Source organism: Pagrus pagrus (assembly GCF_965226575.1).
Source record: "Pagrus pagrus genome assembly, contig: HAP1_SCAFFOLD_43, whole genome shotgun sequence".
Taxonomy (NCBI): Eukaryota; Metazoa; Chordata; class Actinopteri; order Spariformes; family Sparidae; genus Pagrus; species Pagrus pagrus.
This window is the reverse complement of record NW_028175420.1, coordinates 349,426-375,572: the sequence shown is the minus strand read 5'-3', so window position 1 is coordinate 375,572 and position 26,147 is coordinate 349,426. Positions and strand designations below refer to the sequence as shown.

General features: G+C 45.2%; 1 protein-coding gene and 1 long non-coding RNA gene across 5 annotated transcripts; one reads left to right on the top strand and one right to left on the bottom strand.

The window, feature by feature from the left end:
- Positions 1–3,794, bottom strand: LOC311253773. Its single transcript, XR_014621889.1, has 3 exons — positions 3,723–3,794; positions 2,140–2,283; positions 1–158 (listed from the first exon to the last, which is right to left on the bottom strand). It is a non-coding gene; the product is annotated as an uncharacterized lncRNA (long non-coding RNA).
- On the top strand, positions 2,981–25,468 carry LOC311253769 (uncharacterized protein). Of its 4 annotated transcripts, XM_084384247.1 has the most exons (4): positions 19,781–21,431; positions 22,583–22,728; positions 22,851–23,905; positions 24,268–25,468. In XM_084384247.1, the coding sequence occupies exons 3-4, from the start codon at positions 23,810–23,812 to the stop codon at positions 24,793–24,795; spliced, it is 624 nt and encodes a 207-aa protein (XP_084240373.1). In that variant the 5' UTR covers positions 19,781–21,431; positions 22,583–22,728; positions 22,851–23,809; the 3' UTR covers positions 24,796–25,468. The 4 variants fall into 4 exon arrangements, 3 of the variants coding, with proteins under 3 accessions (XP_084240372.1, XP_084240373.1, XP_084240371.1); XM_084384246.1 differs by lacking the exon at positions 19,781–21,431 and adding an exon at positions 2,981–2,993 and having other exon boundaries at positions 22,583–23,905; XR_014621887.1 differs by having other exon boundaries at positions 19,758–21,431; positions 22,583–23,962.
- Positions 25,469–26,147: the final 679 nt, after the last annotated feature.

The window sequence follows — 26,147 nt, the reverse complement described above, 5'->3', positions numbered from 1 at the left end:
ACAGTAGAGAACTATTTTATTTTTTTAACATGTGCCACAAACAACAACACAACACAAACAAAACAAACATGAAGATGAACATGAAAATTCTGACTGCGGAACACTGTTGCGGAACACGCTCACTCATGGCCCCACCATTGTCTCCTCTTCATCTGGCCCTTTAAGAAATGCACAAAAGAACATATTTTGTTGACTCAGTAAAGCAGTACTGTGGTTACTGTATATGGTTGCAGTGCAAAACACAAAACCTTATCAGGAGACCAAACAAAAAAGGCCCTGTAAAGTGATATAAAGTTATACAATATTGTGTTCATCAAACACTCTGACAAACTTCACATTTAACCTGAAGTTACAGTAATAAAACATAATGTATATTTGAGTTTGTCTTCATGTTAAAGGGGAATAGTGCACAGCCATTTGATTTTTTGCTATTTTGCTAACCTTTCCTCAGCATTTGTTGGTTCACTGAAGCCAGCCATAATGCAATTAATGGAGCATATCATATACATGTTGCAATGTGTGTATTTGTGTGGTTCTATCCTTTCATAAAAAGATAATGGATACAGGGTGTTTTGGTGTGTCATGATGCTGCCAGCACGAGAGCTGGGATACTGGGTCGGAAGGTCTGATCTTACAAGGTTGGTTTTCAGCCAAGTGACGCTAGGTGGAAGGCAGAGAGCCTCCATTCTCCCTGCAACAAGCCAGCAACATTACTCTGAAGCTGTTTCATTAAAGCATAAGTAAGCGGAATGTTTGTGTTAATATAAGTCTTATATAGTTATATCTTCCGACAGCAATCACTTATATAGAGTGTTTGGTCCGAAACACGGGTCTGTCAGTCACCCTGCTCTGCTGTAAGCCGAGGAGAAAACTTTCCTTGTATCCTACAACCTTTATCCAATGAGGAGAGAGAACGGCATAAAGGGGCGGTCCTCTCTGTGTGTGCAGCCAAGGGATGCACGCGCATGTGTTGACGTAGGGAAGAGGGCGGGGACTGCTAACTCCATCCGCTGACAGGAAGTTAGCCAAAACGACCGGATCGCTTACTTCTGCTTTAAGTAAAAAGTAGGTAAAAATCTTGAATATTTCCTCTTTAATGACTCTCCATGGGGACCCCCAAGATAGCTGTCAGTCTGGTGGTGCGTAATAGGTATCCACAAAACTGGACATTTACTGGACCAGAGGTCTGTGTGCTATGGCACGGTGCTCTGGCGGAACACTGGGGCCATACTCAGATCTAAAAGCCCTCACAAGAGGAGAGAGTTGGGATAAAAGTTGAGGTGAGGTCTCTCTGTCCTGGTTTATTCTTTATATATTATGCCAAGGTAAGTATTATATTCCATTGCAACATGGCTGAGGCTCTCAGTTGGAAGCAACTCCATCCTACATATTAAACCTATCACATATCAAGTCTGAGATGACAATGAGTCAGCTAGCCTCACTCACACAATCGCTGTGTAGTTACATCAGACCTGCCCACATGGTGGAGCTGAAGACCATGAATGCAGCAGTAAAGGGAAAAGTTTGAGGTTAGATAAGACCACATCTTAAGACTCAAAACTTCATCCACTCATGTTAACATTAGAAGTATGTTTTTGTGTTTGATAGGGGGTTCTTTCATTCCAGCTCAATTTAGCAGGGAGATGGCATGTAATATTAATATATTTAAAAATATATTTCAGCTGTTGCTTCATATTCATTAATTTATTTTGTAGATAGAATATTATACTAAAGTCAAATACAGTTTTCATTAAAGATGTGTTTCTAACTGAAATGTGATTTCCCTACTTTTCAGACCCATGTACTGGCTTTTAAGAAAGGCAATGGGTGACAATTCCAGTTACAGTTTACATTACTGTCCCACCACTGCCAAGTGAAATCTTTACATTTACAAGAAAATGGCTATGCTTGCTGCATGGTGGCTGAACAAGCTTCTAATTCCTAAGTGACCATAGCGGAAAAAATGGCAAAAATCACAACACTGCCTTTTTTAATTGTATTTGCTCATTTAGAATTGGGGAGATTTGTTCTGTACTTTGTGCTCGTTTTTTTTTTACATATGCTGACAGCTTCATCTTGATTTCTGCTGTAGAACAGTATCACACATATATTGCAAAATAGGTATTGTAGCTGACTTACGTGCGAGCTGTGTGGCACGCCTTTTCTCCTCTCTCTCTCTCCTCCCACCATCCCTGTCTCCAGCGAGATGAAGCCACCTTTTTATATAAGCCTCCACCTCCTGGTCTGTTGCAGTGGCCGTCAATTGATTGTTTCTGACCGTTCCTAAAAATTGAGAAAACTGTAAAGCTTTGGATAGATTGCACACAATGGTGAGAAATGGCTAACTGCATGACATGCTATATCCTGCCCATAGTTGGGCAGCAATGAATGTAGTTTGAAAACAGTCTAGCCATGACCAGCCAATTACTAAAATTGTAGGAGGAAAACTCTCGCCTTCAGCTGACGAACTGATTGCAGACTGGTGCATCTTAGAGCAGGGGGCAGATAAATAGCTGGAGAAGATGGTGAAGCACATAGTTTTAGATATTTTTATTATGGTGCAGGTTGCTGACATTTCGGCACAGAGTATGTCTTCTTCAAAGCAAACAGAGCAATTTAAGAATGGCAGCTTTAAACTGGTGCCTTATAAAATGTGATTGGGTGTATATGTTGTTGTATTATAAGTATTTTATAACGAGTATTAGACTATCAGCATTTTTAATTAATTGGTTTACTTAAAGCTATGGTCTAAGGTCTGAAAGACGATGAGAAGCCGCCATTAGCAGCACCGTGGAGAGCTCCAGAGCTGGAGGGAGACTCGTCGCTCTGGGCGACCCAGCACAGGGTGCTGTATGTGGGGGAGAGGAGTAGGAAGACCGGGGCCTGTAGCTCCGCGGCGCCGTAGTTCGCAGAGCGACCCCGCTCAGGTTGCCGCTGCGGCTAGAAGCGGCTGTGTGTTGGGGAGAGGATCAGGGAGACTCGACGCGGCACCGGTACCAGTAATAACGGCAGCAACACATTCTGTGCTTCTGTACTGTGCTTCTCTGAATCCTAGTGGGGCTTTCAGCGGCATGTGTTTAAACATGTACCCTCTGACTGTTATAATCATATGGATGCTGTTATAATGTGTTGTGATTGAGATCCTGACCCACCAAACATCCTGGAAAGTGACAAAGTTACGTTTTTCGTACACAATTACATAATCACCATCAGTAAACAGGACGCTGTCTGACTATTTCACTCGCGGGGAGGGATGCTGTTTTCTGGAGGGAAAGTTCACTGCCACAGAGATTTATTTTTCTTGTCTCACACAGAGTCGTTGAACATGGGTCGGCATGTTCTCTGACCACTTTGCCACCACTTCTCAACTGCCTGCTCTGCATTATAGTCCTCAACCTCAGGGAAATGCAATGATATACGGAGGAGGGAATTGAGCATTTTGTTTGAGAGTGAGCGTTTGACATTTTTTTTTTCACTGTCCCGTAATTGTCCCGGACAAAATATAAGTGTGTCCCAGCAGGAATTTTTATGGTCCCCGCCGGGACATCGTTAATTTCGAGCCCTGCTGCCTGGTCATATTAACCTTGTATAAAAACTGAATGTTAACTAGCTAACATTTTTCGCAGCACTGGCAACCTGACAAAACAATGTGAAGTTCCAACAATAAGAGCTGAATGTTTCCCACAGAAATTCATTCATTTATTTTTCGTTCAGGGACTCACCTCACCGTGACTTCTCTCCTCGATCTCCGGCTCGCGCACTTTTTGCTCCCTTGCTCCCTTTCGTCAATTCGAATATGATGCATTCAAAAGACTCGTAATTTGGAAAACTCCAACTTAAAGCGGAAAAAAACATAACGGAAAGTAGAGTTTGAATAAAGATACGATCCTTACAGACTTAATAGCGTTGACTTAATAAAAAAAAAAAAAAAAAAAAAAAAACACTGTCACTGTGGGTGATATGTTCAGGTAAATGTAGGTCAATACATTTTCCAATGTCGACCTGCCAGTCATTTTCTATGTGACACAGAGAGCAGGTGGGAGCGGTTTCTGTTCACAAATGAACTGTCACTCTTGGCCTAGGCTATGCTCTTATTGGCACACTCGGTCAAGGAATGTACAGCATGTTGTGAATTTAATGAATTGAATTGAATTTATTTATTTAAAACAGGGACAATGCACAAAAAAACATTAATCTTGTAAGACAAGAAGAGATGCTTTGAGCCAGGTTATAGTTCCGCCTGTAGTCCCTGGGCAGGTAAAGTTAAAGCAGATACAGTATTAAAATCATTGAAATATGAGTGACATGATGACCATAATATTTTAAAAATAGACAGAATACACTAGTAAAAGCAGGGAACAAGAGCACCAAATCATGAAGTGCACAACAGCACATACTCTCTCTTACTCTTATTCAAACAGATAACAGTCCAACTATCCTCCTCTAATAACCACATTCATACACATATTAATAACCAGACACGTATACACACATGTAACTCAACAATGTGTGCAAACTCGCTTCCTCAGTAACCAGCGCTTTGACAAGCATGAGAACATGTAGGGATTTGTACATAGAATAAGTTCTGGAAGGACATTCCATTGGCCACACATGAAAATGCATATACTCAAATCAGAGAAAACACAGAATTGTTGGTCAATATATATATATTTTTATAAATTAACTTTGATCAACAAACAACAAATTCATCACAGTCAGCATATTATTTATACTGACAGATAATATTGCACTAAGAGAAGAACAAGTTAAACTTGACTATGCCTACTGTATGTAATTCCTGCTGGTATCAGACGGATAACAACTCTCAGAATTCACCATCCGCTTGTTGTGTTAACTTTTTTCTCTCAGATTTTTATGAACGGTTTTGTTTCTCTTTGTATCATGGGTGCAACATCCGGGCTTGCCATGGGGATGTGTTGTTCATGATAGACATTAGCTTGGATAAAATTCTCACCTCCATAGTGGAGAACACAATTAAGGCAGTTCAGGCCTAAAGGTCTTCAGTCCTCTAACTGCTTCAAGCTCCAGCAAAGAAGCTGGACGGGGGCTCCATTAGTGGCGAGCTTCTTCCAGAATGAGTGAAGGATCAATATTGCAGGTCGTTCATGCTGCAACATTGCCAATCATGCCCATCATGGAACATTTCCACCGAAAAAGGAATATCTACTTGCACTTTGCACTTTGGATTCCTTGTTTTTTCCCCTGTCCGAGACTTAGGCTCGTTGACTCTTTTGTTGCTACTTTATTTCTGTTGGACTTTGATTACCTGTTTATTTACCTCTTTCTAAAATAATAAACTGTTCCATTTGAGTCTGCATTTGGGTCCTGTTATCCCCTATACCCTGAATAGTGGACAGCGGTTCAATGAGAGAAGCAAACTAACTTAACTTAACTTGTCTTGTCTTTTCTTGTCCTGGCACATTTGTACTTCACAAAGTATGGACCCCACAATGTTACTGAACCATATGTGGGCCACTTTAGGCTCACATCCAGATTAGTCGATGCTAACTTGCCGTCTTTCGGCCAAAAATGGCCCAAATGTGTTTCAACAAAGGTGGGCCACCTGTGTGGAACCATATGTGGGCCACTTTAGGCTCACATCCAGATTAGTCGATGCTAACTTGTCGTCTTTCAGCCAAAACTGGCCCAAATGTGTTTCAATAAAGGTGGGCCACGTGTGTGGAGCCATAAGTGGGCCACTTTAGGCTCACATCCAGATTAGTCGATGCTTACTTACCGTCTTTTGGCCAAAACTGGCCCAATTGTGTTTGAGCAAAGGTGGGCCACATGCGTTTTCTCATAAGTGGGCCACATAGGCTCACATCCAGATTAGTCGATGCTAATTTGCTGTCTTTCGGCCAAAACTGGCCCAATTGTGTTTCAGCAAAGGTGGGCCACTTGCGTTTTGTCATATGTGGGCCACTTTAGGCTCACATCCAGATTAGTCGATGCTAATTTGCCGTCTTTCGGCCAAAACTGGCCCAAATGTGTTTCAACAAAGGTGGGCCACGTGTGCTAAACCATATGTGGGCCACTTTAGGCTCACATCCAGATTAGTCGATGCTAATTTGCCGTCTTTCGGCCAAAACTGGCCCAAATGTGTTTCAACAAAGGTGGGCCACTTGCGTTTTGTCATATGTGGGCCACTTTAGGCTCACATCCAGATTAGTCGATGCTAATTTGCCGTCTTTCGGCCAAAACTGGCCCAAATGTGTTTCAACAAAGGTGGGCCACGTGTGCTAAACCATATGTGGGCCACTTTAGGCTCACATCTAGATTAGTCAATGCTAATTTGCCGTCTTTCGGCCAAAACTGGCCCAAATGTGTTTCAACAAAGGTGGGCCACTTGTGTTTTCTCATATGTGGGCCACTTTAGGCTCACATCCAGATTAGTCGATGCTAATTTGCCGTCTTTCGGCCAAAACTGGCCCAAATGTGTTTCAACAAAGGTGGGCCACGTGTGCTAAACCACATGTGGGCCACTTTAGGCTCACATCCAGATTAGTCGATGCTTACTTGCCGTCTTTCGGCCAAAACTGGCCCAATTGTGTTTCAGCAAAGGTGGGCCACTTGTATTTTCTCATATGTTGGCCACTTTAGGCTCACATCCAGATTAGTCGATGCTAATTTGCCGTCTTTTGCCCAAAACTGGCCCAAATGTGTTTCAGCAAAGGTGGGCCACGTGTGCTGAACCATATGTGGCCCAGCCTTGGTTCACTTAAGGAATAACCATTCCCTACTCTGCCACGTATTTGCCAAAGATGGGCCATATCTGTTTTGTGATATAAGGGCCGAATGTAGCATTTACCACATGGGCCAGTTTAGGCTCACATCTGTTTTGTGCGGGCCAGAAGAATGCCTACAGTGCCGGATTGTTGCCTGAAGTGGCCCACATCCGTATGCTATCTGGGAAAGCACAAAACTAACAGAACCCCTTTAAATCTAACCCCAGTACTGTGGCACTAATAACCCCTCATATGGCTGTGCCACTTTTCCCACAGAACACATACATTAACAATATTTCAAAACAATTAACACACATAGTTTAGTCCATGGTCACCTGACCCATGGAAGCGCGCCACAGTGCGCTACTTATGACGTGGCCCGGAACTGCCTCGGTTCGGCCCGTGAACCCGAGACAGACCTCTGCAGCAACAGCAGGTGAGCGTGTGTGTAGGTGTGTGTGTGTGTGTGTGTGTGTGTGTGTGTACGTGTCGCGTAGGCGCCGAGTGTGCACCCTCGACGACCCACGGAGGGGAGAACAGAGTTCAGGGTAAAAAGTTTATGTCACTGCTGGACCGCGAGATGCGGCCGGCGGGGAAACAGGTGATAAGGAGCTTGGCTCCGCCGGAACAATGAGGGCGCAGCGCGCCCCACCGGCACTCTCTGACAGAGAGAGCGCGCCGGTCAGGAAATGACGGGCTTTCAACAGCGCTCCGCCACATTATCCCCCTCCTCCCCGAGGTTGACGATGTGCGGCAACCTGGAGAGATAGTCTGCCACAACATTGGTCTTGCCCGCTCGGTGTCGGATCTGGAACTGGAACGGCTGGAGAGAGAGGTACCAGCGGGTGAGACGACTGTTGTGGTCTTTCATGGAGTTAATCCAGGTCAGAGCCCTGTGATCAGTCTCTAAGTCAAACTCTCTCCCCAGCAGGTAGTACCTCAAACTCTCCAGGGCCCATTTGATGGCCAGGCCCTCCTTCTCCACAGTGGAGTACCTGGTCTCCCGTGGCAGCAGCTTCCGGCTCAGGTACAGCACCGGTCGCTCGTCACCAGGCTCACCTTGGGCCAGGACTGCCCCCAGTCCCACCGCTGAGGCATCGGTCTGAACCAGGAACCGCTGGCTGAAGTCAGGGCTCCTCAGAACTGGCGAAGAGCACAAACAGGCCTTGAGAGCTTGGAACGCCGCCTCGCAGTCCTCGTTCCAGATGACCGGGTTCCTCTGGTCCTTCGCCGTCAGTGCTGTCAGAGGTGCTGCGAGGGTGGCGAACTGTGGGACGAACCTCCTGTACCAGCCGGCCAAGCCCAAGAAGGACCTCACCTCCTTCTTCGTGCGAGGGCGTGGGCAGCTACGGATGGCCTCGACCTTGTCCACCTGTGGTCGGACCTCCCCTCGTCCAAGCCGGTACCCCAAGTACTTCGCCTCCTCCCAGGCCCATTGACACTTGGCTGGATTCAGCGTCAGGCCTGCCTGCTGGATCTGGCCCAGGACTCGCTCCAGATCATGCAGGTGCTGCTCCCAGGTGGCACTGAAGATGACCACGTCATCGAGGTAGGTAGCACTGCAGTCCTCACACCTCCGCAGGACACGGTCCATCAGCCTCTGGAAAGTTGCTGGTGCTCCATGTAGGCCGAAGGGCATCACCGTGAACTGGAAGAGGCCAGCAGGTGTCTGGAACGCTGTGCAGGGACGACTGGACGCTTCCAGGGGTACCTGCCAGTACCCTTTACAGAGGTCCAGGGTGGTGATGAACCTAGCCCGACCAATCCTCTCCAGCAGGTCGTCGATCCGGGGCATCGGGTAGGCGTCGAACTCTGACATGGCGTTGACCTTCCTGAAGTCCATGCAGATGCGCAGGGAACCGTCCTTCTTCCCCACAATGACCACCGGGCTACACCACTCAGACTGCGACGGCTCGATCACCCCCAAGCGCTGCATCTCCTCCACCTCCTTCTGAAGTTTGGCCACCAGGTGCTGGGGCACCCGGTAGGCCCTCTGACGAACCGGCCCCTTGTCTTTCAGCCGGACCACATGCTCCACGAGGTCAGTCTTCCCCGGGTTGGCCGCAAAGAGCTTGGCGACCCGCTGGAACACCTGGCACAGCTGGCTGGACTGGGCGGCAGAGAGGTGCCCGAGAGCAGGCTCCGCAGACTGGCTCAGGTCGGCGAGGGTAGACTCCTCCTCCCCCGCGCTGTCCACCGCCGTCACCAGCAGAGACGCCACGGGAACCCGAGCCTCCCTCCACTCCTTCAGCAGGTTGACGTGGTAAACCTGCTTTGCCCTTTTCTTGTCCGGGTGGTGGATCTCGTAGGTCACCGGGCCCATCTTCCTGAGGACGGTGTACGGGCCCTGCCATTTGGCCAGCAGCTTGCTGTTGGAGGATGGCAGGAGGAGTAGGACCTTCTGGCCAGGCTGGAACTCTCTGTGCCTGGCCTGTCGGTCGTACCACGCCTTCTGGGTCTGCTTGGCCTCACGAAGGTTGACCTCGGCCTCGTCTCGGTACCTTGCCAACCGGTCCCTCATCTCCAGCACGAACTGGACCACACCACGGTCACTGGTGCCGGTTGCGGGAGACTCCCAGGTCTTCCGCAGCAGATCCAATGGCCCCTGTACCTCCCAGCCATACAGAAGCTCAAACGGGGAAAACCCTGTGGACGCTTGGGGAACCTCCCGGTAGGCGAAAAGCAGGTAGGGCAGCCACTGGTCCCAGTCTCTCCCAGTGTCGGCCACAAACTTCTGCAGCATCTTCTTCAGGGTCTGAATGAAGCGCTCGACCAGGCCGTCCGTCTGAGGGTGGTCTTGATCGCCGAAATCCCCAGTGCCGGTGGAAGAGCTGCAGGAGTCTGGAGGTGAAGTTGGTCCCCTGGTCTGTGATGATCTCGTCCGGTACACCAACCCTGGAAAACAACTGAACAAGACAACGCAGAACAGCAGGAGCAGTGACCGTGCGCAGGGGGAAAGCCTCTGGGAACCGTGTGGCGTAGTCACAGAGCACCAGGATGTACTGGTGCCCCCCACTGCTCTTCACCAATGGGCCCACAATGTCCATGGCCACACGCCTAAACGGAGTGGAGATCATGGGCAGGGGTTGTAGGTAGGCTCGGTCGGACTGGCAGACATAGCAAGTTTTCTGACAGGTGGGACAGGTTTTGCAGAAGGTTTGCACATCAACATACATGGAAGGCCAATAGAACCTGGGGGATATGCGCAAATAGGTTTTGTTGCGGCCAAGATGACCTGCCCAAGGCAAGGTGTGTGCCAGGTGCATTATCATCGGCCGGCATGACACAGGAACCACAAGGCGTTTGACCCCCTCCGCCACTGCATACAAAACATCACTGTCAACAACAAAACATTCTTTCTCCCCTTTTGACATATCCAGCCCCCCAACCACCTTGGCGAACAAGGACTTCAGAGTCCCATCCTCCCTTTGCAGGGCCCCAATGTCCTCTGGCACCTCCCACATGCCCTTTGCCAGTCCCTTTGCACAGTCCGGCTCCCGGGACTTCAGCCCCTTTTCAAACCGCCGCTGGCGGCGAGACTTCCTGGGCCCCTTCATGGGCCCCTCAAACAAACTGCTGTCCAGGGTTGAAAAGAGTTCTGGATCGGGCCCCTTTTTCGGCCCTGGGTCGGCTGTCACCCCCGCCCTGGCCTGGGTGCGGGTGATCACATAACCGGACAAACCCTTCCCCAGGTCACTGTCTTTGGGGCCGGCCTCCAGCAGCACGTCCAGCAGCACAGGTAAGTCCCACCCCAGGATAGCAGCAACAGGTAACCTTTCCACCAGCCCGACCGTCAGCAGGTAAGGTTGCTCATCCACCACCACCGTCACCTCAGCTGTGGGGTAGGAATGGCTGTCCCCGTGCACACACAAAATGTCTTCCTGTCTGCTATAATCCACCACGCCCGTTGGCACCAACTCCCTTCGGACCAGCGTCAGGAAGCTCCCCGAGTCAACCAGAGCAGTCACAGACTCACCATTAATGGTAACGTCCTTAAAACGCTGTTGCCCTCCCCCAGCACTTGCAACCTCAGCCCGAGGAGTGTAGCATGCCCCGCTAAGCTTAGCTTTTCTGATGGGGCACAACGAAGCCTTGTGCCCTGCTTGCTGGCGGTAGAAACAGATGAACTCCTTACCGGGGCTGCGCTGGCGAGGTGTGGGCCGGGATTCTCCAGGCGGATGCTGGCTGGCTCTGGCTGCTGGTCTGGGCTGCGACGAAACCTGGCGACTGGGACCACCGTGATAAGCAGGCGGGCCTCCCCTCCGTGCGTTGAGGTACTGCAGCGCTAGCTTGCCTGCAGCTAACCCATCCGTTGGCTTGTGCTCCTTCACCCAGGTGCGGATGTCTGTTGGGAAGACTCGCAGCAGCTGCTCCAAGATGACCTGCTCACCGATCTGCTCCTTGGTATGCTGCTCTGGCCGAATCCATCGACGGTAGAGACCCTTTAAGCGGTGGTAAGTTTCTGTTGGGTTCTCTCCCGGTGGAACTGCCATGGCCCGGAACTGCTGGCGATACGTCTCCGGTGAGACGTCAAACTTGGTCAGGAGTGCCGCCTTCAGGTCCGGGTATGAATGAGCCCTCTCCTCGTCCATAGCGGTGTACGCCTCTAGCGCCTTCCCAGTGAGTAGCGGCACCAGGCGACACGCCCACTCACCATCTGGCCAACCACACGTTCTGGCAATCCGCTCGAAGCGAAGCAGGTAATTTCCAATGTCCTCCCCAGCCAGGTACTGGGGAATCTTGGGGTCACCAAAGGGTCTGCTCTCCGGCCTCGGAGGTTCTGTCCCACTGCTCACCCCAAACCTTGCCGCCCTTAAGGGTGAACTGCGGCGCGGTGCAGCAGGTGTAGGTAAGTCCATTCTAAGGCTCATCAGCGACCTCTCAGATGGTGATAGGGACCCAGGTGCAGGGACAGGTGCTACCGGCCTCGGCCCTGCCACTGCCTGATCCAGTTGCGGGGCTGGCCACGAAGCCTGGAGTCCCCTGAGCTCTGCCAGGAACCCCTCCTCTCTTCTCTGCTGTCCCTCCAGGAAGGTCCTCATGACCGCCACCAGCTCCTCTCCTGGACTTGGAGCTCCAGGGCCGGCCTGCCGGACTGGGGCCGCCGCACCCCCTTCGTCCTCCTCGGCTGTGGACCAGGCTCCCTCCTCGCCATCTTTGTCCTGCACTGGTTCCTCCTTTTGTGAGCGCAACCCAGTACCCGTCTTCCTGTGTACCGGATGCGCCCTTGTCGACTGGCCATCCCACTTCTGACACCAAATGTCGGGGTTCGATACTTTGAAACGCTGGTTTGGAAAGATGATGGCCCAGTCGGCAAACTTTAGTTTGGTGATTTTCTTTTTATTACACCAAAAACCCAAAGACAAAAATACCCACAGGTGGCAAAGCAACAAAAAAAACGCAGGAATATTTACAATATGACAGAGTAAAAAAAATATTTACAAGGAACAGGCAGCAACTGTTATCCACATGCCACTCAGCCGAATCCTTCCTTCAAGTGAGCCGAGCTCTCTTTAAAAACCCCCTTGGCCCCTCCCCCGGGCAAACCAATTAACAAAACACAGGGGTTAAGAAACATAAACTGGGAAACAAAGCACAAAACTAACAGAACCCCTTTAAATATAACCCCAGTACTGTGGCACTAATAACCCCTCATATGGCTGTGCCACTTTTCCCACAGAACACATACATTAACAATATTTCAAAACAATTAACACACATAGTTTAGTCCATGGTCGCCTGACCCATGGAAGCATGCCACAGTGCGCTACTTATGACGTGGCCCGGAACTGCCTCGGTTCGGCCCGTGAACCCGAGACAGACCTCCGCAGCAACAGCAGGTGAGCATGTGTGTAGGTGTGTGTGTGTGTGTGTGTGTGTGTGTGTGTACGTGTCGCGTAGGCGCCGAGTGTGCACCCTCGACAACCCACGGAGGGGAGAACAGAGTTCAGGGTAAAAAGTTTATGTCACTGCTGGACCGCGACATGCGGCCGGCGGGGAAACAGTTGATAAGGAGCTTGGCTCTGCCGGAACAATGAGGCGCCCCACCGGCACTCTCTGAGAGAGAGAGCGCGCCGGTCAGGAAATGACGGGCGTTCAACAGCGCTCCGCCACACAAATTCAACCAGTTCAGGCTAGAAAACCTGTTTGAAAGATCTTTTTTCAGTGAAATGTAGCTTAGGCGACTGTACAGTGCAAAAACAGGCTCCTCTTGCTCTGAAACGCTCATTTTTCACATAAGCCACTTTTCACCCTTAATGAATTAAATTCCAGGTAAAAACTCCTTTGCCATGAAGAAGATCCAAATTCAACCAGTTCAGGATAGAAAACCTGTTTGAAAGACCTTTTTTCAGTGAAATGCAGCTTAGGCTACTGTACAGCGCAAAAACAGGCTCCTCTCGCTCTGAAACGTCTATTTTTGACATAAGCCAGTTTTCAGCCTTAATGAATTAAATTCCAGGTAAAAACTCCTTTGCCATGGAGAAGATCCAAATTCAACCAGTTCAGGCTAGAAAACCTGTTTGAAAGACCTTTTTTCAGTGAAATGCAGCTTAGTGCAAAAACAGGCTCCTCTCGCTCTGAAACGCTCATTTTTGACATAAGCCACTTTTCAGTCTTAATGAATTAAATTCCAGGTAAAAACTCCTTTGCCATGAAGAAGATCCAAATTCAACCAGTTCAGGCTAGAAAACTTGTTTGAAAGACCTTTTTTCAGTGAAATGCAGCTTAGGCTACTGTACAGTGCAGAAACAGGCTCCTCTCGCTCTGAAATGCTCATTTTTGACATAAGGCAGTTTTCACCCTTAATGAATTAAATTCCAGGTAAAAACTCCTTTGCCATGAAGAAGATCCAAATTCAACCAGTTCAGGCTAGAAAACCTGTTTGAAAGACCTTTTTTAAGTGAAATGCAGTTTAGTGCAAAAACAGGCTCCTCTCGCTCTGAAACGCTAATTTTTCAGATAAGCCACTTTTCAGCCTTAGGCGACTGTACAGTGCAAAAACAGGCTCCTATCGCTCTGAAACGCTCATTTTTCACATAAGCCACTTTTCAGCGCAAAAACAGGCTCCTCTCGCTCTGAAACGCTCATTTTTGACATAAGCCACTTTTCAGTCTTAATGAATTAAATTCCAGGTAAAAACTCCTTTGCCATGAAGAAGATCCAAATTCAACCAGTTCAGGCTAGAAAACCTGTTTGAAAGACCTTTTTTCAGTGAAATGCAGCTTAGGCTACTGTACAGTGCAGAAACAGGCTCCTCTCGCTCTGAAATGCTCATTTTTGACATAAGCCAGTTTTCACCCTTAATGAATTAAATTCCAGGTAAAAACTCCTTTGCCATGAAGAAGATCCAAATTCAACCAGTTCAGGCTAGAAAACTTGTTTGAAAGACCTTTTTTCAGTGAAATGCAGCTTAGGCTACTGTACAGTGCAGAAACAGGCTCCTCTCGCTCTGAAATGCTAATTTTTGACATAAGCCAGTTTTCACCCTTAATGAATTAAATTCCAGGTAAAAACTCCTTTGCCATGAAGAAGATCCAAATTCAACCAGTTCAGGCTAGAAAACCTGTTTGAAAGACCTTTTTTAAGTGAAATGCAGTTTAGTGCAAAAACAGGCTCCTCTCGCTCTGAAACGCTCATTTTTCACATAAGCCACTTTTCAGCCTTAGGCGACTGTACAGTGCAAAAACAGGCTCCTCTCGCTCTGAAACGCTCATTTTTCACATAAGCCACTTTTCAGCCTTAATGAATGAAATTCCAGGTAAAAACTCCTTTGCCATGAAGAAGATCCAAATTCAACCAGTTCAGGCTAGAAAACCTGTTTGAAAGACCGTTTTTCAGTGAAATGCAGCTTAGTGCAAAAACAGGCTCCTCTCGCTCTGAAACGCTCATTTTTGACATAAGCCACTTTTCAGTCTTAATGAATTTAATTCCAGGTAAAAACTCCTTTGCCATGAAGAAGATCCAAATTCAACCAGTTCAGGCTAGAAAACTTGTTTGAAAGACCTTTTTTCAGTGAAATGCAGCTTAGGCTACTGTACAGTGCAGAAACAGGCTCCTCTCGCTCTGAAATGCTCATTTTTGACATAAGTCAGTTTTCACCCTTAATCTATTAAATTCCAGGTAAAAACTCCTTTGCCATGAAGAAGATCCAAATTCAACCTGTTCAGGCTAGAAAACTTCTTTGAAAGACCTTTTTTCAGTGAAATGCAGCTTAGACAAAAATAGGCTCCTCTCGCTCTGAAAGGCTCATTTTTGACATAAGCCAGTTTTCACCCTTAATGAATTAAATTCCAGGTAAAAACTTGTTTGCTATGAAGACAAGGGCGCAATTTCCACTGGGGACAGGGGGGACATGTCCGCCCCACTTTTCAAAATCATGTTTTTGTCCCCCCCACTTTTTACACTTTGAAAACTAACAGTAGGCACAGGCTGTAATTGCAAAACAACAAGAAACCCTGCGTAAACTGACCGCTCGGAAGCCCCCCTCACACTACGTGCTCAATCAAAGACACAGACAGGACGCGGCACAGCAGCAAAAAGATGAAAAGGAGCCGACAGCTCAACTTAAAGTCCTTATTTGGAACGGGACTAAAAAGGAAGAAAGAAAATGTGAGTTGATTAGTCATTACTGGTATTTCTAACTTTACTCTATACACTATTGTAGCTAACGTTAGCTAACTAATATGTTAAACCAGGCGCTTAGCCATCTCTGTTTAAAACGTGTATGCAGCGCACTGATCACACAAGGAAGAGAGGAGGTGAAAAGAGACAACAACACCGTTACCTGTTGTATACTGGCCTCAGGCTGTACGATCGCTAAAACGCTGACGACCAGTGAGTAACGAGTTTGAAAGTAGCCTCTAACTTAATCAATCAATCAATCAATCACATTTTATTTGTATAGCACTTTACAATAGCCAGACGGTACCCAAAGTGCTTTACATCAAAACAATAAAATAATACATAAAAGCAATACATAAAAAACACAGGAAAGTGCTACAGTGCTGCAAGAAAACACAAGAAAGTACTACTAGTGCTGCAGGGTGTTAAAGGCCCTCCAAAAGTGCATTAAGTAAAAAACAGGCAAAATAAGTACACCTAAGAGCAGGACTACCCTAGTCAGAGTTAAATGCCAATCTAAAAAAGTGTGTCTTCAGCTTCGATTTAAAAAGGCTGAGGTCAGTAGTGGTGCGAATGTCAGGGGGCAGTCTGTTCCACAGCCTGGGAGCTGTGACAGCAAAAGAACGATCGCCCCACTGTTTAAGTCTTGACCTTGGTACCTCTAACAGGAGCTGGCCGGAAGAACGGAGGGCCCTGCCATGATCGCGGACAGTTAAAATCTCTGACAGGTAGGAGGGAGCCAGGCCATTAATGGAGTAAAAAACAAACAATAAAAGTTTAAAATCAATTCTAAAACGAACTGGAAGCCAGTGGAGTGACGACAGCACAGGGGTAATGTGTTCACACCTGGACGTGCCTGTTAAAAATCGGGCAGCAGCGTTCTGAACAAGTTGGAGACGCGAGATTAAAGACTGGCTTCATGAACGCAGCTCAAACCAACCCGGTGCCTCAGCAGGATGACCAAGCCTTGATAAATACACCGGATCCGCGCATCCTCATGCATTTCAGCCGGGTCGCTACCGGAGCTAAATTAAAAAAATAAATAAAAATAAAAATAAAAGCGCTCCTTGCGGTGGAGCTGAGAACAGCGGAGTTTCCTCTACTACAGCTGAACAGCTGACATGTGGTCAAGACGTACAGACCTGTCACAGTCTCACGGTGCATTTCATAATTATAAACTTCAACCTCAGAGCTCTCTGTCCTCAGACTGTCCTCACCTGTCCTGAACATCACACAGGGACAACATGGAGCCATGGAGCTGCTTGTGTGATTGGTTACTGAGTTGAGTTGATTTGTGTCTGACTGTCAGTCTGTGACCAACACTGTCTATGGTGCTGAAAGCTCAAGCAGGTTGATGTCTGGCTGAGTCAGTAGCTACCATGTCTTTGGTACAACACAAACATTAAATGGACACAGACAGTCTACAATTAACATGGTAGCTACATGGCTTAGACATGGTAGCCACTGACTCAGACAGTGACCTGTGTGTGTGTGTGTGTCAGAGGGGGTGATCTGTGGCATTGTCTTCTGCAGAAATATTTAGTGTGACTAGCATGTTTAAATAATGGAATAAATGCAATGTTTAAATAACTATCACAAGGGCCCATCGAGAATGCTCCTCCCTCTCTGTGCTGAGACCCACGCTCCACCACTGGCAGTATGGCTAATGACAAAATAGTAGGCTAGGGTTAAATAGAAATGGCATGATTTAAGCTCTACGCAGGCAGAAATCGAGCGCACTGTGGTGTAGTGAAGAATGAAAACCAACTTGTAAGCTCAAGGGACTTTACTCAACATCTTCAGCAGGAAGTACAGCTTCATAACAACAGCTCCTTCTTCTTCTCTTCACCTACATACATAGTCCTGTCTTATTCAGTGGTGCCATCTAGTGACACTCCAACGTAACAGCGTTACAGAACACAACACGCGCTATGCGTACACAAATTTGCCGTTCCTACTTGTGTCCCCCCCACTTCTGAAACTAAAGTTTCGCCCATGGTTAAGTATATTTCTCCAGGAAAGTTTCTTCTGCCTCTCAAGTTTATAATTACAGTTTATAATTCAAGAGAAGGTCCGAACAGTCTGATGACATTATTTTGCATATGAATTAGCCATGTGCTTCTGTTCCTTCGCAGACCATGTCAATAACACCCGAAGACATAGTGTAGTCGGATTCTCTGAGCACCGCAGACAGTTCAGTCCTTTTGAATTCTCATTCACATCTTTCTTTGACCTCATGACGCTTTCCAACAAGGTCAAGGTGTGGTTTGGTAAACACTAGGAGGTCATTTTTGACTATGCGCGTTCCTCCCAAAACGGCGCTGACGTCCCCTGCAGAGTTTAATCTTGACATTTTCAATACGTCTTTGTATAAAATCACAATCGAGTAAGTCGACATTAAAAAAAAAAGCGTTGAGCATGGAAATGTAATTTGTTACATACTGGTTGAAATAAAATCCATGGTGACTACAGCTGTGGCTAGTGGTTGTGGCTAACCTTGCATGCCACCATATGCACAAAGGATTGTGCCATCAGAACAGCTCATGGCAGTCTATCACAGATGTTAATCATTAAAATCTGAATCACTTTCACTGTTTGTTTCAATCTCGTAATTTATGTATTTTGTAACTTTACAATCGACCTAATACGGCTTGGCTTTATTCGCGGACTTCATGCTACGAGGATACAATAGACGATAGTAATTAAGGTTTCAAACATTTAGTAAATGGGGTAATTTGAATGTCGACAAGATAACATGCAAAAATTAATTTAAAAAAAATAGTATCGCAAACATACCTCCAGTCCTCAGTCAACTTCTCTGCACGATCCGCTTCTCCGATTGCATTCACAGGCAGTGGGAAACTTCACTACTGTTATGGCCTCAAATTGAAAGGAAACTTTTATCAAATGTTTCAATGCAAAAATACTACAGATTGAGGTAATTACTCCCATATTAAATAATTACTTCAAATATAGTTTTAAGCAGAGTGAATACTACGAAAACTGCCTATTAAAAATGAAATAATCTTAATATTCTCAGTCATGCAAGCCATGGGATGGTTTTGATTAGTAAAAATGAGTTAAAATATTTTTTTATCTTCAAATAATTTCAAATCATAAAGGGATTAAGAAGTTAAACATGTATTAATAATCATTATTTATTCAGTTCCAGGAAATCAGTAATTCCTGCCTGCCTTGAACGCAGCAGTGTTTTTGGAGGGAGTTTGGAGGTGCAGGTGCATTGAAAGCTCCCCTCCCCCACCCTGACTTGCACCTGACCTGACTGTGAACTTTCAGAGGAGCATGTAGTATGGCACTTATTCAATCTGAGATACAGAGCAGCACAAGTCTGAACTTTTTAAATGCTGTTTATCTTTAATAGGGATTTTCACATATTTTATACCAGATATGTATATTTAAATTACTATTGAAAATAAAATAAAAAATACAATTAGAATTTTTCTTTTCTATTAAATTTTGTAACTTGTAAGAAATGACTTATCATGGAAGGCTGAATATTGAGACAATATTTAGGAAAGACTGATATTTTAGCTCTGGCAGCTCATTGTAGTGACACTGAAGGTCAGTTTCTAAGCCTGTTGAGTGGCATCCTATGGTGGCATCCCCTCCCCCACCCTGAGTCCTCTCTTAACAGCCTTAGCTTTGAAGTCTGTCTTCTCCCTCTCACTAGAGAGATTTCTGATGCTGCTCGGGAAATTGCCTCCATACAGAATTGGGGGAGCATACGTCAGTCCGACCACCCAAAAGTCCGACTACCCATTAATCCGAGTTACTTTACAGTGTTAGGGTTAGGCTAAGGCAAATGTAATCAAATAATGCCCTATTTGCATATTTAAATATATATTCATGGAAACCTCCAATACAAAGGATGTTCTTATTCATGTCAGTGATCAACCTGTGAAGTTTCATGGATATATCTCTTAGTTTAAATTTTTGCCCTATTCACCTCAATTATACAGGGGCTAATATTGTGGTGGCCATATTGGATTTCCAGCAAAAAATTAACTTGCTTGTCCATATAGGTTGTAATCCTACTGGGTCATAGATATTTTTCTGGTGGCCAACCTTTTATAACATTGCAAATGCAGCACCCCGGGTGGATCATCTTATTTGTCCTCCAACATGTCAATCATTCTGAGGAAATGCTCACGTCACGCTGTCATGCATGCTCTTTCCTGGCTCGTTTCCACTAGCTGCACGTGCACTTTGATTATTTATGTGTCCCATGAAATGTCTGCGAGGACTTTTACCCCAGTTGGTGTGACAGTGGAGCATTACCGGCGGCCCGGTGGATGGTGCAGCGGGGGCTCCACCGGCCGGGACCGCACAGTAAAGCCGGGGGCATGGAGGGGGTGAAAGGGGAGGCTATACAGTAGGATATACAGTAACATGTTTTAATAAAAGTATTTTAAACATGCACAGAACAGTAACACTCTTGCATAAAAGGTATGCCCCAGTGGTCAGCATAATCCGACTCGAAGCAGACTGGTGCATTTGTGTGCAGATTAAGAGGAATAACAGAGTTTGTCATCCTGAATGTGTACAGAGTGTTTTGAATAGGAAAGCTAAGTAGCTTTAGAAAGCTCTAATCATTATGGGACAAAAATATTTTTGTATGACACTTATAAGTGAGCAACATAAAAATCTGGCTAAATCCCTTCAATCCTGTTTTTTCACCTTTAATACCCCCTGTCTCTTTGGCTGCCATGCAGCCCCCTTTCACCTTAGAGACCCCAAAATTTGCATGGAGGTTGTCTTGGGGCCCCTACACAAGAATACGAAAGCAAAATATAAGTCATTTAGAAAAAAGGTCCTTTTCAAAAACCCAAGGGTGTTACACCCTCTGACATACTGACAAATTTATAGCATTTTTTTTATAGAGGTCGTGGAAGTCTGAGCTTTTGATATGTTGTTCTGTAGCCCCAGATGAGTAGATAAGCATTGGTTTGGCTTTGATTAAACATCTACTTTTTGGTAGGCGGGCCTTCAAACTTTCACATTTTTAAACCAAATGAGGCTCACCATTCCAACAAACTGAATGACTTGAAACTTGTTATCTATTCCAAAAGCTCACAACTGCTGGCCACTAGGAAAGCGAAGAACGCTCCAATTATGGGACCAAAATGTTCTTGTATTACAATTTTAGCTGAGCAACATACTCAAATCGTATTCATTTAGAATAAAGTTTTGATATTTTTGTTAAACAGTTTTACATGTCTTTTTTGGCCTTAAATGGCCCCCTTTGACCCTAGAGACCCTAAATTTTGCACGGTGGTTGACCCCCCAATACAAGTGTGCCTAAGGATTTTTCATATTGCAGGTTATACTGGTTTACAAAATAAATGTAATGTGTGAAAAATACCATTTGAAAAGTTGAGTGAGGATTTGAAATGTTTTTTCAAGACACAAGAGCACAAATTTAACCGAAAAAGTGAGCACAGCGCCTAAAAACTCTCTCTGTCTCTCTCTTTTTTTTTTTCCAACATCGCGTCATATTACGTCACAAGAGGGAGTTGTATGCTAGCAGCTGCCATAGCTTAGTGTGGGAGCAGATGGCTATTTGTCAGAGCGGTCGTCTTATCGTGAGTCAGTGTGTTTACAGCAGGTTTGGATTGCGTTATCATGGACATGGTAAATTATTCAGTTTGTGGTGGTTTCACAAACTCCAGCCTGTCACGACATCGAGTCCACCGGTCCACCAGAAAAAAAACGGTGCTATCTTCCGTGCCTGGGTGCGTGTTGTGCAGCTGAAGAGACGGGGCTTGACCTCTGCGTCAGCTACGAAAAACTCGGTTGTGTGTCGCTCAGTTTAAACCAGAGGATTATCACTCCAGCGATCTGATGGAGTTCAACTGGGATTCCGAAGCAAGAACTGTGCGACCCCCCGCCCCCCTCTCCCCTCCAACCCCCGGTGCGGTGCGGTGCCTTCGGTGCCGACAGCCTCATCCGGACCGCTGTCTGTCAGCAGCTGCTGGTGCTGCCGCCCCGGCAGGAGACAGTAACGGATCAGACAGAGACTCAGCTGAACGTGAACAGCCACTTGTAAGTCTTGTTTTATAACATTTGCGTGAGCTAGAGTGGGTGACATCATCGCTAGAGTGGAGAGCAGCTGCAAAAACTTGAGAAAAAACTCTCTTCATCTTGATTTGGGTCCCACAGCTTTTACTTCACATAGACAATATATACATAGAAATGTAGGAAATCTTGTTGGCTTTCAGGTGATGTTCTTATTTCAGATGTAGGACTTAAACTTTTGGCTGTAGAAGCCCTCGAGCGACAAGCACTCCAGCAACTCCCCCATAAGCTGCAGTGTTAACTTTGAGCCTAAATTTCTGGAGTGGAGCAGACGGTACCGGTTTTGTCTCTCGCTCTGGCTCCCTCATTTTTCACTTTACAGAAATAAAAAAGACATCACATGGTTCAGCAATGTCTCCTGTTACTCACTGTATACATATTTTGGCCATAACCATTACACTTTTTTCTAAACCTGCAGGAGTTTGGGAGGTGTTTTCCCATTCATTCTTATGGGGACATTTTCAACTTTGGTTCTGCTATTGCTCCAGCATATGCAGCTACAGAAACTGTTTGGCTGTCAAACTGTTCAGCTTTTTAAGCTCTTTCAGCCTATTACTTTTCAGCTTTTCAGCCTTTTCATCCTTTTCAAATATTCAGCTTCATGTTCAGCTAGAGAAACCATCCAATTATCAAAATGTTCAGCTTTTTAAGCTCTTTGAACCTATTACTTTTCCGCCTTTGACTTTTCAGCTTTTGAAAAAAGACAGCTTTTTCTGCAAATTCTTGACCATTCATTCTCATAGTTGTATGCATTTTTTATGCATTAGGCAAGTGTTTTCCAGCACATTCAGCAGATTTCCGAAATCACTTCAGCCGTCAGCATTCACGCTGTATTTTCGCAGGAAATACAATTTTTCGAGTTATATATGCTATCTATATGCATACAGGCGGTACAACTCCAACACTATCTGACCTCCATTTTTAACACACTTGAACACATTCTGTGACAGAGCTGTTGTATGGGATTGCAGGTTGGACAAGGGTATATGTAGTAAACCAACCATTGAATGTATTAAGTTACATATTTGTATAAAGATTGACCTCTTATTATCCTAGCTTTCCAGGCACAGCCCAAGATGTGTCATGGTGCAAATTAATAGGTAATTTTCTTTTTTCAGGGCTACTGACAAGTTCATTGTGTGCCAAAGCCAGCTTATGTCTCTATTTACTAACTGCTCAGCCTGTTGTGGAGAAACTGAAGTAAGTAACTCCAACGGAAAGAAACATTGAGACGCAGGAGGGAACTTGTGCAAAAATAAAGCAGGTAAGGGTCTTCTTGTGATTTCTGATGAAAAAGTATCATAACTTGTATTTCAGTTTGTATATCTTGTGTTATTTATGTACTGTAATCTTCTGCCTTTCACATATGTCTTTCATGTCTGTCAGCATTTTTGGCTCCTCATGGATTCTCTGAGAGTGCGAGAGTGCAGCACTGTCCTGTCCTCGTCTGCTGCGGCTCCCCTTTCCAGATCCCTCCAGAAGATCAACAAGGAGGAAGCTGTTGGCATATTCACTGCCAGCATTCATGATTTGATACAGGACATTGATAACTCTGAGGCTTTTCATACTCATAACACTGTTTTTTTTTTTTTTAAATGGGTCAGATGGTATATTTCTTTTGATTATTAATGGATAATAACCGTTTTTTACAATCTGGACCTTATTTCTAGCATAAAATACGATCATTTACTCACCCAGATAACTTTGGTGTCATTACAAGTCGTTCCAACGAAATTAGATCCAGCTGAGAGCCGCGTATATCTGTATAATGCAAGTACACAGGGCAGTGCAATGTAGCCTCTAAATAACACATTATCTGCCGCAAAATTCGTTAATTTCACCAATATTTTGTTATGATACGCTACTGCTATTCCCCTCTGAGTCCGGGGTTAGCTGTTGGTCTGTAGGTTGACCTACTAACCTCTGATCTGGATGATGTCATCTCCGACTGCGGCGCGCCTTGTTGCTATCGCTAATGCTACGGTTCGTTTCTGCGTGTGTCCGACTTGTCTGAACAAAATGAGCAGCTGGACGAAGTTCAGCTTCCTCTCCGCAACCTAGACTTACTAAAGCTCTGGCTAGTTGCACTAAAAATGGACCCGAATGCCGAAGCGGAATGATTATTATCAGAATGAGCCGGGCAGCGGTCGGAGATGATATCGTCCAGGTCAGAGGTCAGTAGGTCAACCTACAGACCCCGGGTGTTGATAACCGCTAACCCCCGGACTCAGAGGGGAATAGCACTAGCGTATCATAACAAAATATTGGTGAATGAAAGAGTTTCGCGGCAATTTTTTATTACTTACTAGTATTACTGTTTTTTTTAAAGAGAGTAATTATTGATAATGGCATTGACATACTGTCATCATATTCTCACACTTTTGATCTGTCTCCCTTCAGGGACCAAAGCTCCTCTCAACAGCAGCAGCAAGAAGCACCAGGTACCACAAGATCAAGGAGAGCCTTATGAACAAGAGTAGCAGAGGCTGTCAAAAGAGGTATCTGCATTCACTACTGACCAATGATGTAGGCATACTCAAGTGTTGGAACCAAGTGATAAAGTCACAATCTCTTTTTCAGTAATTCAGTAATGGATGGTAGTCATTTGTTTTACTCACCCATTACTTGTCCATTATACTCACACAAGGATACAGTAATAAGTCTGCATGAATAATAAAATGCATACTTTGGAACTGTGAGACAGTAGATACAGTAGATCATGGCCACATTCATGCCAACACCAGTAGAATTTTTTTTTTTACAATTGTGTGTTACTGACTATACATTTTTATCATTTTAACAGATCTGTGAAACAATCCTGGGCCATGCCAAAGACAGGTTCTCCTTCACCAGCTACCTTGTGAGTGCCGTGCTGCTAGAGGCAGAGCTGTTTGACCGGCATCTGAAAACATTCCCTGAAGAGGCTCTGAATACCACCATGAGGGCATACCCCATGCTACACAAGGAGAGGCTCAGGACTGAGCTTTCTCTCATCTACGAAAGTCCAGACTTCAGGGGCTCCTGCAGTGCACTGGCTCTGTACCAGGTTCTACAGAGCTACAACCTCCAGGAAACCTTCTCTGAGACTGTGGCGCTGTTGAACATCCTCATAATCACTCCAATGACAACAGCTGAAGCTGAGAGGTGTTTCTCCACCTTAAAGAGGTTCAAGACATTCCTGAGAAATACAATGGGACAGGAACGTCTGAATGCATTGGGCCTGCTTTCCATGGAGAGGGAACTTGTCAGGAACATGCCTGATTTCAATGAGAGGGTGATTGATCGCTTTGCTTGCTTGAAAGAGAGGCGAGCTAAATTCCAATACAAGTGATGAGTGAGTGTGTTCTTAAATGGTGAGTTGTGTTATGTTGTACTCTCCAAATGTTGAATTGTAAATAGTTGTATTGATTGCATATTGCCAGCCAAATATAAACTGAATATGTTCTGGAAAATTTTGATTAATTACAGTTTTGATGATAGTGTAATTTGATTTGATTATCGCTATGGCATCCATGATGGCTATAAATTGTAGACTGTGCTAAATGTGATTTCATGGGCAAACTATTAGATGACAATGTATCTGTTAATGTGTGTTTTATTGTGGAACCAAATTTATTGTATTTGAGACATTTAAATAGCCTAGCTATACAAAAAATACTGAATAGTATGAATATTTTATGTCTGGTGTTGCCATCTAGTGGTTGAACAGGAACACCAAATTAATCAATGAAATGTGACACTGTAAAGCTGGCTATCTGACTTTTATTTATTATTATTTTACCCATTGAATGGGTCACCTTAGCCATCATTGCAACTTTTGCCTAGTGGTGGTGAAACCGAAGCTTTCTGAAGCACTGAACCACTTTGACAAAGTTGCCTGGAAAATGATGCACTGCTTCGAAGCATTCGATACAGTCAAAATAGTGACATCTGCTGGCTGTTGAGGGGAAGAATTGACGTCATGACTTTCATGAGTCAGTTTTTAATAAAATGTATGTTCTCTCACCAAACTTGTGTCATAATGTTACTGTAGTCAATCTAAATATTCTATATATTCTGTCATTGGTAAGTATCAGTACTCCGACATGTATTAGATAATCAATACTAGTTTTTTTATTGCATGATACATGGTAGTAATCTGTACGATGTTGTGATGTAAGCATATCCGTAGCTAATGCGTATACAGTAAGCTAAGCCACCAGTCTCTGACCAACTCTGCACTGACTGTCCTGACACCACAGCTCAATTTCTCTCTCCTCTGGCCATCAATTCTCCTCCTGGTGTCTCTCTGCTCTCTAATGTGCATAATGGACTCCTAGTTATACGGTTGTGGTCTGTCGTATTTGTAATTATACACATGTAAAGTTCCCTCGGGGTCAGAACCAGCACCACAATCCATTGTTTTCCTATTGTTCAAACCGACCGCTCTCCCTCTGCCTACGTCACTTCCGTTAAGGGTTTTTCGATGCGGAAGTAAAATTTTCTCCCAAAAACGGAAGTCTTATTTATAAATTTATATTTATAAATATAATTTTAAGAAAAACTTGTTCCTACATTATATTTCTAAGCATTGGTTTAAGGGGGGGGTCTAACCTGCAATATGCTCTTTAAGTCTTTTAGAATGTGAAAATTTATAAAAATAAAGGGGTTTATTTGAAGACCTCACATGCACCAGGATGACCT